Genomic DNA, 14,397 nt, shown 5'->3' with positions numbered 1-14,397 from the left:
GTAAGTGGTATCTGCAATCCCTGGAGAGACCCGGGGTGTTCTGTTATTTCCCGAGTTCCTGTGGCTACCTCCATGAAAGATATAATCATTGGAGCAACACAAGAGATCATTACTGCTCTAGAATTTTGACCGTCAAAAAGCCCTTCTTCATGGGACTACTGAAATCTATTCTTTTCAGGTTTCTTCAGAATTCTCAGGGGAGATCCTGAATTTTGGGGATCCTGAATTTCATAGACTCTAAATGAGATGAGAATTCTCTAAGTGGAAATTTAGAACCCACGATTCATTCAGATCACAGTGATCAGAAAAGGGTTCCTGAGTACAAGTTACCACACTTTCTCCTTCCTGGTTCTGTGTCTCCCACCCAAACTGATGAGTCAAGGTTCTCTTGTACATGTCAGAGTTCCCTGAAGATCTGATGTGAGTACATTCCCTGTCCACATGTGTACACTCACACTTGCACAGGCACTCACACAGACACCATAAGCATTTCAAGCATTCTTCTAGGTAATTTAAAGTTCAGGAGCAAAAGTGAAAAGGTGACAACTTGCTATGATCCATCCATCTCTAGGAATGTACTGGGATGTCATTTAACCTGAATGGCACTTTGTTTTTATTTTTTTCAGACAGATTCCACCCTGAAGCCTGTTCTGTTTTGTGCACCTTCCCATAGTAGGAGTTCTAAAAGCCTAAAAGAAAGGAATTATATTTGCATCTTGTCCCTATAGCACACTTTACTGTTTCTTGCACATAGATGATGTTCACTGTTTATTTGCACGAGTGAGGAAAAGGAAGTAGATACAAAAGTTCTCAGGTGCATTGAGTTTCACTTCTTATAGATCCGTAATGCCTTCTGAATACACGTTCTTGTCTTTGCATGCCATCTTTACCGATATAATAGACAGAAAATAGATACACTTTGGATGAGGCAGGAAAAAGAAAGGACTAACACATATGAGTTGGTGATGATAGTCTTCATCAGGGGGCTGGCCAAAAGTTAGTTCCTTGAAGATACTTACTGCTGACTGTCCTCGGAAATATCATCTCTAGGCCGGGCGCGGCAGGGCTCACGCCTGTAATCCCAGCACTTTGGGAGGCCAAGGCGGGTGGATCACGAGGTCAGGAGATCGAGACCAACCTGGCAAACACGGTGAAACCCCGTCTCTACTAAAAATACAAAAAATTAGCCGGGCGTGGTGGCGGGCACCTGTAGTCCCAGCTACTTGGGAGGCTGAGGCAGGAGAATGGCGTGAACCCGGGAGGCGGAGCTTGCAGTGAGCCGAGATCGCGCCACTGCACTCCAGCCTGGGCGACAAAGACAGACTCCGTCTCTAAAAAACAAAACAAAACAAAAAAAACCATCTCTAGGAGTGGAAGAGAGGGGATGGGTGTTGCTTACTGAAGTTGAGAAATCAAGGGTGATATTAATATGGTTTGCATTCAATGAGATAAATGGCAAAATAAATCTTGAGAGATACGAGCAAACTTCCAGAGACCAGGAGATCCATTTGGGGGAACAATGCAATAGGGATCCTTACACATATTCTTCATTATATTTAAAAGTATACCTCCATTACTAAGTGAAAGTTTGACATCTTTATTTAACGTACATTCAAATGATATGAGGATTTGAATTTTCTCTCTATCTTGCTCTCTTTCTCTCAAGTACTACACTTTAGTGTTTGTTTTCTATTACTAGGTAAGCTTATCTTAAAAGTATTTTGTATTCCAAGAAAAAAGAGATATATTCTATGTTTTTCACTAAAAATCCTTTAGCAAGACCAAATCGATGTATGCTTTTCAGCTTTGACTGCCCATGCATATTTTTACTGCTGAAAAGATTTTGGTTGGAGTCTTTGAATTCTTATCTCCAGGCTGTTTACTGAATTTATAGTCAGTTTTCTCAGGATTAGACTATCTTTCACTTTCAAAGATAGGTGCTGTTAACCAGAGTTTCCACAAAATGTAGCTCTAAGGTCGTTGGTTGCACCAGCAGCAACCAAAATCAATGTACAATTTGCTTTTAAATTTTTATCTTCCATTAGGTAATGAATGTGCTCACCTGAAAAGACATGGAAAAGCACAACACTATGTAGAAAAGAGCAAATCCTCCTTCTCTGCCCTATCCATTGTGCAGTTCTGTCCTCCAGAGGCAACCACCGAAAGCAGCTTCTTATATGTACTGCTAGACACCAAATAATTTTTTTCGAAGTTATGGTACACAACTCTGTAGATAATAATTCTGCCATTTATTCAGCATTCGGCATGTTAGGTATTTCACATAGTGTGTCTTTTTATTTATTTATTTATTTATTTATTTATTTATTTATGACGGAGTCTCGCTCTGTCGCCCAGGCTGGAGTGCAGTGGCAAGTTATCTCGGCTCACTGCAACCTCCTCCTCCTGGGCTCAAGCAATTCTTCTGTCTTAGCCTCCCGAGCAGCTGGGGCTACAGGCGAACGCCACCACGCCCGGCTAATTTTTGAATTTTTAGTAGAGACGGGGTTTCACCATATTGGTCAGGCTGGTCTCGAACTCCAGACCTTAAGTGATCCGCCCGCTTGGGCCTCCCAAAGTGCTGGGATTACAGGTGTGAGCCACAGCGCCTGGCCACTGTGTCTTATTTAAAAGAAAGAAAGAAAAATGACTGACTCAATGAATGAATGCCTTTCAGATGTGTCAGGTTTGTTTTGCTTTGTGTATTTTTTGTTAATGCAATAAAATATCTCGAGAACAGAAACAGAGAAGAGAAAACAGACCTGGTCACAGAGCTATAACTGGCAGGTTGGGATTTCAGGGCGGGTATACTGGGTGTCAAACCTATGCCTGACTAGCTTCTCCTAACTGCAAACTCTGGGCTTGTCAAGATTGTTTTTTGCATTTGTTTCTCTCTCTCTTAAAATTACCTCCCCATTGTTAGCTTTCTAATGTGTGGAGTCTATGAAGTTGAAAGAGAGAGTTTCAAATGAAACATGAGGAAATGATCCCAAGGCCCAACCCTGTGCCTTATGATTTGGATATCTTTTCTACAAGACCTTCAACAACTGCAACTTAAAAGAAAATGATGGTTGTAAGAGACTGCCCATCTACTGATATGTTCTGGATAGTTCTCTGTTTACCTCCTGTCCTAAAACCATGTTGCTCAAAATTGATTTTTTTTTTTTTTAAATGGGAATGGGGAGAAGTGAGAGTGGAGTTGAGAGTTTATTCCAATTCCTGGAAGCGGCAAGGAAGAGGTTAAGTTGGACCAGGAGGATTTTTGAAGTCTTTGGCTGGGAGGTTCCATTTGGAGAAAGGTGCAGGGGAGCTAGGGGTGGCGAGAGAAACAAGACAGTTTCTTATTCGCCTGGATTTCCGATTCCGAGCAATTGGATTCTCACCTGAGGGCGCAGTTGGGCACCCCTGGCTTGTGGATGGAAATATTGAGGAGCAGAACTTGCCTGACCAGCGCCTGGAGAGTAGAGTGAAGCATGGAAAGGACCACGCGGCCCCTTTAAGTATTATCGGGCCGGGGAGGAGAGGGAGGAAACTGGGAGCCGCGGGGACTGTGGGGGAAACCCACAAGCAATTGAGCTGGAGAGGAGGCAGCGTGAGAGCAGAAACTTCAGACGCCGCTGATCCGGGAGGAGCTGGGGTGAGCCGCGGCGGCCGTCTCTCCCACCCGCAGCAGCATCCTCCCTGCCCTTCTCTGCCACCCCGGGGAGAGCCGGGAGCTGCCTCTTTACAGCTTCCACGAGCCAGGGGTGCAGGCAGCTGCCCGCAGGAAGTTTGGGCTTCTGCGTAGTTTAGGGGTGCCTGCGAGCGCCCCGAGGGCGAGGGGCCGAGGGCGATGTTGGGCGCCGCGCGGGGCTGGGGGCGCCCAGAAGACGTGCGAGTGTCCGCGGTCCTGCTGCTGTCCCCAGTACCCTCCGCATCCCCCAAGTGATGGGAACAAGGGCCCGCCCAGGCAGCCGCTGTCGCCGCACCGCCCCCTCGCTCGCCCCCTGCGCGCGGAGTCACCCAGTCACACTCCCGGCACCCCGAGCCCGTCCTCCGGAGCTGCTGCTTCTACTTTGGCTGCTATCGCCGCCGCCGCGGGTGGCCCGCTGCTGACTGGGCTCGCCGGGAGACGGAGAAGCACTTTTTGGCCCTCCCTCAGCCGCTCTCACACCCCAACTTTGCCGCCGCCGCCGCGCCTGCCCTCGCAGCGGCGCTCGGCCGCACATTGTGGGGGCGCGCGCCGGGAGGCTCCGCAAGACCGTGGAGGCAGGAAACGGCACTACTGCGCTTCTGCCTCGGCTCTTTGTTGTTCGCTTTGGATGGTTCTTGAAAGTGTCTGAGCCTCCTCGGAAATCCTGGGGCCGGAGAAGACAAACCTTGGAATTCTTCCTCTGCAAAAGTCTCTGAGATACTGACAAGCGTCCGGAAAGGTCGACGAGTAATTGCCCTGAAAACTCCTGGCTAATTGACCCACGTTGCTTATATTAAGCCTTTGTGTGTGGTGTGTGTGGTGTGTGGCTTCATACATTTGGGGACCCTATTTCCACTCCCTCCTCTTGGCATGAGACTGTATGCAGGATCCACCCGAGGACAATGATTGCGGAGCCCGCTCACTTTTACCTGTTTGGATTAATATGTCTCTGTTCAGGTAACCCCGCGTCTTCTTTCTTCACCCTTGATCCTCCCTGTTCGCCCCCTCTCCACTTTGCACGATCAAACCCAGAAGTGTATTTTGGTTACCCCTCCCTCCTAAGGCCGGAGGGGCTCGATTCCTGCTAGACTTTTAGGCGAAAATGTTCCTAGTTCGCATTTGGGGTTGTCTCTTTTTCCCCACTCCCCAAAACCTCCCCTCCACCCCTGAACCTCCTCAAGACTCTTTGCAGATCTCGGCCTTTTGCCAAGTTCAGGGCACGCCCAGATTACTCTGGGCAAACGCACGTCTAAGCACTAGGGTGGGAGGAGGCAGCGGCTGGCAGTGAGCTAGGGCCCCCAGGATGAGCCGAAGTGAGTATCAGCCGCCGGCTGCTTCCCTGGGGAGGGAAATGTGCGCCCTGGGAGCTTGTGGCCCGCAGGCTTGCCAGGATTCCTGAGCCTAGTCCTCTCTAGCCCCTCCTCTTCCGAGCACAAGGGGTTATTAGTAGTTGTTTTATGTAACCAAAGTCTGTAATTAAATTTGATTCTGAAGAAGCTTCACGAAATAACTCCTTCTTAAGGTAGGATATAAAATAGCCACTGCCTCGCTAGGTTTAGAAGGAAAACAGGCGGTTGCAAGCATCGGAAAGGGGACAGTTAGTTGCCTGGGGATTCTCATTGGCGAAAGAAAACTGAATTTGGGATGTTTAGGATTAATTAAATAATACTGAAATTCCATATGAAGTGTTGGAAGGATGCTGAAACGGGGCCCTTCTTACATAAGAGTACACACTGTATCTACACTTGTAAATAGTTTTCATACACTCCCTAGGAAACTTTTTTACTGTGGGTGAACTGAGCCACGACTCAACTTCTGTTTCTTTCCTTTTGGTAGATTCTGGTTTCAATCACGGATCCGATTTCAGGCTTTAAAACACACACACACACACACACACACACACACACACACACACTGCACCTCGGAATTTTTATAGTCACATTCGTATACTGAGCTTCAAATTGCATCAGGGCTTATCGGTAAGAGTGACTCAGTTTGCACAATTATGAAACGATTTTAAAGGTTAGTTTGAGCTTTTGTGGTCTATGGTTATCATTTATGTTTTGACCAGGGATTTTACTTAAGACAGATAGTTAACAGAGTAAGAAAAGGGGGGAAAAAACTACATACGTCAGCTAAATGATAGCGAATAAACCCCTAAAAGAATTTTAGCCTGTGAATTGTGCTTGCTGGCTGAAAGTTACAAGGAAGATTTGCAACTAAAGTAAATTTTAAAAATTATTAAATTGTTACTTCTTTAAAGAAAACAGAAAGTGAAGTTTCAACCTGGTATATCTCATGTACGTCACAGTGGAGGGATGAGTAGACTAACTCCTCGAGGTTGTCATTCCCCACTTCCAGCTTCTCCTTCTGTAATGCCTTATTTTTCCTTAGTTTGCATATCGGAGTAATTGAATAGTCCCTCCAGTCCCCCACCCCTAGCCGTGGATGCAAATCAAAAACATTAAAATCTGATCTCTCTATTTGCCTCCCTTGGCTGTGTCTCTGCCTAGTTTAATTTACAGCTTCAGATACCTTTGAGATTTCTGTTGATTCACCTTTCTGGTTAAAGTTTATTTACGTGTGTAAAGTGAAGTGTCATTGTGATAAATGACTGGAGGGGCAGATTACTGAAGATAGGGGGATTAATGGTCATTAGTCACTGTTTGAGTTGAGTTTGTATATGTTGGAACATTTTATCATGGCTGTAGATTAAAGATAGGGTCACATTAATAAGGTATCACTGAAAGTTGGTCGTGTCAACTTGGAAATTCTGTCTTCACTTGGAGAATTATTTGGGAAGTACTGTCCTATTAGATTTAATAATTTGAGTAGTAGATATCTGAGGATTGCCATTTGAATAGATATGAGACAATTATTCTGTTAGAGCTACACTGATTTCTAGCTTTTAGAAATCTAAAATTTCTAGTTTTTCTGTTTCTAATTTAATTTTCCATTTAAGCCATTGATGATTTTTGTAAACCTAAGTTTTTCCTATAGGTGTGCCTATCTGCTTTGCCACTTTTCAGGACAAAAGCTTCTTTCTAAAGTGCTCCCTTATACATAACCTGAAGCTTTTTATTCCTCTGATCACTTTCGCTCATGCTGTGAATCTGAACTTGGGAGGCCAAACTATTGAGCTAGTAGGGTGATTTCATGACAGTGTTCTGTTAAAAAGCAACACTATCGATTTGAATAATACTTCACAGAACTCAAGTGACTAGTAACCTGGGTGTGTTGAAGACACCTGGTCAGAGAATGAATGAAGTTCTTGAAAGATTGTGTTTCGTGTCTTGCCCCAAGCCTAAGATCACAGTCTATCACTTGTTAATGGAGTGTATTTAAGAGAAATGTGGTGAGCTTAAATAAATCAAAGTGTACTGAGGGGATAACTTACCTTCAACAAGATTTAACCTGTAAAAGCATCTATTGGTTGTCAGTTCTTTTTTTCTTTTTTCTTTTCTTCCTTTTTTAACTGCCTGCCAACTTAACAAAGTCCAACAGTTTTCTTCAAACAGATTATAAACTCCATTTTGGTATGTTGATGGCATGCTTAGTACTAAGTCTTGTGCTTAAGAGTGTTCACTTCTCATAGCCTTTTATCTATTAACTTGAAGCTACAAAAAATAACCTTTCATTCAATGAAACTGAGATTTATAAAAAGTGGTTATTCCTTCAGAAATTCATTTTTCAGGTAGATTCCTTTAATTACTTGGTCTATGTGCCTTTTCTATGGACAGACAGACTTCTGGTGAGTTTGCGGGGTGGGAGGGTGCAGGAGAGGTAGCCTTGAAAAGAATCCATGTGATCTCTCAGGATCTGATTCTAAACATCTTTTCCTTCATAGACTTGCTCAAATCCACTTGCTTAAAACCTGCTTTTAAGTGAAAAACTAATTGAATTTCAGTTCAAACTTAGGATGAGATTTGAATTTCAAATAAATGATAGTTTACTGGTACTTTCTTTTTCTTGTTTTTTTTGGGGGGGGCGTGGGGGAGGGTTTCTCTTGGGAAGAGGAACTTTTTAAAATAAGTTTCACTATTTGAGCCAATTGTCTGGTCTCTGGTCTCTCTTTCTCTTTCCCTCCTTCCATCTTGCTTTCTGGTAAGATTGTTGTGTAGTTCCAATACGATCTGGCTAGTTTCTTTATAACCTTTCTGGCTTTTAAATGTACATACTTGAATACTGTGATATCTTTTAAAATATCTTTATTTCTTGATAATGGGCATTATAATGCATAAGACATTTGTGATTTAAAGGTCTTAGAACAGAAAGTTTACCTGAGGTTTTTTCTTAGTCTTTGCTACAACAAATGAAATATTCTTATGTAATTTAAAGTGGTACAGAATGCTAAATTTCAGACTAACAATGACCATTTATTTTTCGTTTTTACATTGACTAGATATCTATAATTTAAAATAATGGGCAACTGGAATCCTGTGGGAAGGAAACAGGATAACAACTTCTCAGTGAAGACTATAAATGGTTGAATCTTTATTTATTATCATCTGTGTTAATAAAAGATGTTAAGGTGATACTTAGGTTAATTTCTGACCTTTAAAAAAATGTTTAATTTTAAAAACAAAAATATAAACTGCCCTGCAAGCTCGATTTCATATAGGAAAATAGAAGGAAAGCAAAGTTATCATTCAATTTAAAATTAGGCCTAAGGTAATCTATAGACTACATGAAAGAAAGGCACCAAAAAGAAAAATAAAGAAATAAAAAGCAGAAGTCTGGAGAAGTGTAGTAGAAACTGAGGTGCAGAATTAAGCTAGTTTAAGATATAGGCAGGGATACAGTGGAAGTAGACAGAGCAGCCAAGTGGGAGTGTGCCCTCTGACCACACACAGCACATGAAGCAAATCCAAACAGTGGATTTCTTTTTCTTTTTTTGAAATGGAGTCTCACCCTGTCGCCCAGGCTGGAGTGCGGTGGTGCGATCTTGGCTCACTGCAACCTCTGCCTCCTGGGTTCAAGTAATTCTCCTGCCTCAGCCTCCTGAGTAGCTGAAATTGCAGATGCCCACCACCATGCCAGGCTAGTTTTTGTATTTTTAGTAGTAGAGATGGGTTTTCACTGTGTTGGCCAGGCTGGTCTCAAACTCCTGACCTCAGGTGATCTGCCTGCTTCGGCCTCCCAAAGTGCTGGGATTACAGGGATGAACCAGTGTGCCCGGCCCAAAGAGTGGATTTCTGAAAATATGATGTCAGTGTATATTCTCTTAAATTCAACAACTATATAAAGAACTAGATAGTTTGCAGTTTTAAAACAACAAAAAAAGCAATTTGAAGCATGTTTAACTCTTTCATGAATCAATAGAATAGTTTTTTTTTAAGCTACATATGATAAGACTTTAGAATATTGACTGCCTCAATGTATATAGAAGACTGATACACCAAGTAGTTACCTTCTGTATGGTAACACTTTTGCTTAAAGGAGACCAGTAAAGTGAAAGAAGGAAATAATTAAAAGATGAGATGGAGTTCCAACTCTAGGTGCAATAAGAAACTTCATGAAAATGGCTACTTTTACTGTGAAGCTAGGACTATCACTTTACTAAACACTCACCATTATCTTATTTAATGCTCATAAAAATCCTATGACATATATGCTGTTATTTCTAAGATATTACTGTGCCCTGATTTTACTGTTGTAGAAACTATATCATAGAGAAGTTAGGGAATGTGGTTCAGCAGGGATTTGAACCAAGCTGGCTCTAAAACTCTCAACTACTGTGCATTTTCCTAGTCGAAAGAGAGAGATGAAGAATTTAAATAAAAAAGATTATGATTCAATCACTTTTTATTTTAAAACTTGTCTCAAAAAAAATCCACTTAAATGAAACTGTGGTTTGAACACTTGAGAATTTGGAAGGAAGGCATTATTCTTCCTGTCATTAAGAAAATGGTCTCTAATTTTTAGATCACCAGGCAAGACAGTCAGTTCTTTACATCATCTAACCAGTTCACATTGAGCCTTGATTATATCTGCATTTTCTGGCATGCTTAAAAGAGGAGACTGAATGTGATTCAAAACATTGTCTGCTGGTGATGCAGATGCACGTGGCTTCCGAGTTGTATTTTGGAAAATGAATGGCATTGTTCTTCTTGCACACTCGAGGAAAGATTTTGCTCTGCTCTGAATCCCAAGGCAAGTAACTGGTACTCCTCACTGAAGAGCCTGTGGAGAGACAATCATTTCCCCTGTGGTTGCTCTTAGGCTCTGGGTTGAGTATGGGCTGGTGATCATTTAGTAGATGAGCCTTCTGCTTGACTGTTGTTCACAGATAACTCACTTCATGGTTACTGATCATGGAAGGGTTGAGCCTTAATACCTGGTTGATCAGCTGGTTGGAAACTGCTTATGCATAGCCAATAAAGTTGCCATCCTGTGGAGATCAAAAGGCTACCTCCATTCTTTACAATTCTGGATTAGCATGATTTCCTTTCCCCTTCTCCCTCCACTTTCAGCCCCTTCCTTCAATCTTGCTGTTGAAGAAGAGGAAGAAAAAAAGATGATCTGTAGTGTACAGGGAGATAGCTTTGATCTCCACTGCTTTGCTTTTTCCTCTTTTTTAACCATCCAAAAGGCTATTTCTAACACCGAAAGGTGTCATGTTGCTTGCTTCATGGGAGAGCTCAGCCTCATTTCCCTTCAGCCAAAACAGGCTGCTACAAATCCTCTTACTTCTGTGATTTTACTTGGCTTCCAAACGTCTTATGACAGTGTTATTCCACACATAAAATAATATTTTGAACAGCATGACTGTGCATATCTTTCTGACTTTATTCAAGGAGAGAAGTACCTCTGTGGCGTTCACAGCTGTCCATGGCTTAGAGCCGGAAAAGAATATTCTGTTTATTTTATTTAATTAATTCATATTATTTTGGGGGGAAAGTGGATAGAAGGTAAGCAATTGTAGAAAATGTTCTAGGGTCACAAGATGAGACTAAATAGTCTATCTGGGCTTAATGCTTGTCACCTAGTTTGACACTTAAATGAAGCGTTAAAAGCACCATCAAAGGATACAAGCAAATGTCAACAGAGCAGTGTGGTTCTGTGTTAAGTGGGAATATAGTCTTTTTGTGTCAAGTGATTGCTTTGTATGCAGCATATAGGAAATAGTCGGTTTTGGTTCCTAATAATACAGTATTTTGGGGATCTATTTTTCAAATCATGTTAGTCTTTCAGTTAAGTAGAGCAAGGTTTACTAGAAAACATTTTTAAGCTACTTCTGGCAATAACAGCTCACAGTTAAAACACTTTCTCAAGATGCTCTTGGTTAGATTTCAGAAAGTATCAAGTTCAAAATATGTCTAAATTCAACTCATGTGTACAGGACCTGAGAGCTGGGGACAGCTTGTCCACAGTCAGCCATGAAAGGAGCGTGGAGTCCTCAAAGCTCTCCTCTAAGATTATTTGCAGTGTTCTGCTTGAAACACAGTTCGTATGCCCAGTTTGTATAGAAAGTAAAAGAGCAAAAAAAATTGTTATGTATGACTAGTAAGTTCTTGAAAAGCCATTTCAGGTATATGTTATCTCTTGATTTAACTTACAATTTCAATGAGCATAACAAGATAGTATTCATATGACATAAAAGTCTTTGGATCATGTTAGGTATGGTCATAATTTATGCAACATTATGAAAACATATATTATGAAAAACATATATATATATATTAAACATTATGAAAAAAATATATATAAAACACCAACTTGCTAAGTTCATTCCTGGGTTTTGGTAGAAGGCTAGATTTTAGCTTCTCTGCACTAACGTGATTGAAGCCCTTTTATGTTATTAGCAATTTCAGGTAGAGTAGGAAAAGAACATGAAGCCAAAGAATGAATGAATCAGGTCACAAATGTCTGTTTCAATATCATTTGGCAACACAGTACTAATGAGATACACTAAGTCTCATAATTTGATCTTCAACTTAACTTGCCTGCTGTTACATTTTCTTGTTTAGCATGTGATTTTCTTTTTTCACTAATGGTGGACTTTTAATTTGGCTAAAGAAATATATCTATCTGCAATTCCTTTCTTATACAAGAACATGTCCGCTTTTTAGTTGCATAGCTCTAAAGCTGATTTTGTATACTTAGGCTTTATTGAAAAGGAAGCCTGTCACTCTGAAACTTCACTATAATTGTCCTTGCTCATACAACAAAGTGAGTTAAAGTACCTTTGTATGTGTTAACTACACATACCTCTGGGTAGCTTTAAACTTCTTTAGTTGCTTGGTTTGGGAAGTAATTTCAGTATATCCAGACCGTTCCATTAGCAAGTTGTCTGAGTAAAGTAAACCATCTTGTACAGGCTGTGGAAAATAAAACTCATCTGTTCATTTCCCTTGTATCTGAAGAGAAGTGAAAATTTCCTAGCAATCTGGTAGAATGACCACTTGCTAAAATTAATGAATTTAGTAATACATTTCCAAAATCTAAATCTGTAGAAGAAAAACTGGGGAGACGTAAAGCTTTCATTCAGATATCTATGCAAATAGGAGGGGCATTCACTGACAAGATCATTGCTATTAATCTCCATGAATTCAGATTGAACACAAGCATCCTAAGGACAGCTTTGATTTAAATTCAGTAGGGTGATGAAGAAAAAGAAACTCATTGTGTTATTTGATCTTTTCTCCTGTCATAGGTCATTGAATCTTAAGAGCTCATTGCTTTTTAGGAGTATATATGTAGATATAGATAAATAAATATATGTGTTTACATGATGAAAAACCCAAGTGACTTATTAAATGATGATCGATGTAGTAGTATAGGCCCAGTTGTATACATGGAACCTGAAACACTAGGAATCAATAATATCTCTAATAATAATGGTAATACTGATAATGCCTAAAAGTTACAGAGTGTTGTTATCTGCTTGACAAAGTGCTAACATGCCTTATCTTATTTAATACTTAAAACAATCACATTAGAAATGAATGTGTTGTTATTAGCCCTGTCTGTCAGTATGAAAAATGAGGTTCAACAAGTTAAGCTCTTTAACTATGGCCAGTCAAAGTAGTAGAGTGAGGACATAAAAGTAGCCTGTCTCATCTCAGAATTCTTGCTTTTCACAATTCTACAAACACACTATACTATTCCCTTAAAGAGAATGAATGTAGATGAAACAGTGTAAAATATGTTTAGAACATATTTAGATGCTTTTTTGGGAGGGAACTACATCATGCTGCCAACCTGTTTTAGTTCCTTTTTAGATGTTTCATTTTTATGTTACATCTTACTGTCTGTTGCTTTCTTCTCTTTGTCACATGATAACCCACAAAAAAGAGTGTACCCTGGTTTTACACACTCTACAACACAGAAACATAAGTCCAGCCCTATAACATGGTTTTTTCAGTGCTGTTCAGTTTGTGGAATAAATTTGAAATTGTAAATACCAACTAGTTTTTATGATAGCTCAACTGTGTGAGTAGAATTGTCCTTAGAGAGAAAATAGAATCACTGTTATCCAACTTCTATAAGGAACTGATTGTTTCATTTTCATTTTTTGATTTTGATAATAAATGGTGATAAGATGTTATTGATAATAAAACATGTTAAGCAGAAGCTTAGTTAGAATCTGTGATTAGCATTCCTTTAAAGGTGTGTTCTTCTCCAATGACAAGTTTTATGGAAAACAAAGAAAGACTTTAGCATTGGTTCACATAATTCCTGCCAATGAAACCTGTATAAGTCTGTGATAGCTATCAAAAACAGCACTGTAATCAATACTCTTTCAGAAGTAATGCAGTTGGTTTTGGGAATACCATTCTTTTGCTTTTCTTACTGTTTTAAGTATGTGTTTCTGACTATGGCTGTTGTATAATTTCTTAGGTAGGGTTTTCTCAGCTGAATTCAGTGGTCTTCCAAAGTTATTTCCAAATATGTAGATGGGATTGTATATTTATATTCATCTATTTCCATAGGTTTGGGAGTTTGCATAAGGCTTAAATGAAGATTGAAGCTTTCCCCAGTTTCTTACACTATACCACTAATCAAAACAGTATCATGTCTAAAACCTTCCCTTATTTGAGACTTGGTTCTTATTAAGGTTTTTACACTGTCTTAAAATATACTTCAGGCTGGGCGTGGTGGCTCACACCTGTTATCCCAGCACTTTGGGAGGCTGAGGCGGGTGGATCACCTGATGTCAGCAGTTTGAAACCAGCCTGGCCAACATGGTGAAACCCCGTCTCTACTAAAAAAAAAAAAAAAAAAAAAAAATTAGCTGGGTGTTGTGGTGGGCACCTGTAATCTCAGCTACTCCGGAGGCTGAGGCAGGAGAGTTGCTGGAACCCGGGAGGCAGAAGTTGCAGTGAGCCGAGATCGTGCCATTGCACTCCAGCTCAGGTGACAACAGCAAGACTCATCTCAAAACAAAACAAAACAAAACAAAACCATACACACACACACACACTTCAGGGCTGGGTGCAGTGGCTCATGCCTGTAATCTTAGTACTTCGGGAGATTGAGGTGGGAGGATTGCTTAAGCCCAGAAGTTTGAGACTAGCCTGGGCAACATAATGAGATGCTACAGAAAAAAAAAAAAAAATTAGCATGGTGTAGTGGTGCATGCTTTTAGTCTCAGCTACTTGGGAAGCTGAGGCAGGTGGATGAGCCCAGGAGGTTGAGGATGCAGTGAGCTGTGTTCATGCCTTTGCACTCCAGTCAGGGTGACAAAGTGAGATACTGTCTGTCAAAAAAAAAATGCACGTATA

General features: G+C 40.8%; 1 protein-coding gene across 15 annotated transcripts in view; it reads left to right on the top strand.

The window, feature by feature from the left end:
* ROBO1 (roundabout guidance receptor 1) overlaps positions 1-14,397 on the top strand; it is a 1,167,403-nt gene that overhangs the window by 742,868 nt on the left and 410,138 nt on the right. For 5 of the 15 annotated variants that reach the window (XM_063806046.1, XM_016941504.4, XM_003309895.6 and 2 more), the window contains exon 1: positions 3,455-4,627. The exons of the other annotated variants lie outside the window; for them this stretch is intronic. In XM_063806046.1, coding sequence (XP_063662116.1) covers positions 4,573-4,627 — 55 coding nt within the window. In that variant the 5' untranslated portion in view covers positions 3,455-4,572. Of the gene's footprint in view, positions 1-3,454; positions 4,628-14,397 lie in introns of those variants that run through there. 15 annotated transcript variants of the gene reach the window in all.

Source organism: Pan troglodytes, chromosome 2 (assembly GCF_028858775.2).
Source record: "Pan troglodytes isolate AG18354 chromosome 2, NHGRI_mPanTro3-v2.0_pri, whole genome shotgun sequence".
NCBI classification, from domain to species: Eukaryota; Metazoa; Chordata; class Mammalia; order Primates; family Hominidae; genus Pan; species Pan troglodytes.
Note: the sequence above shows the minus strand (reverse complement) of the source record. Positions and strands in the feature narration are given on the sequence as shown.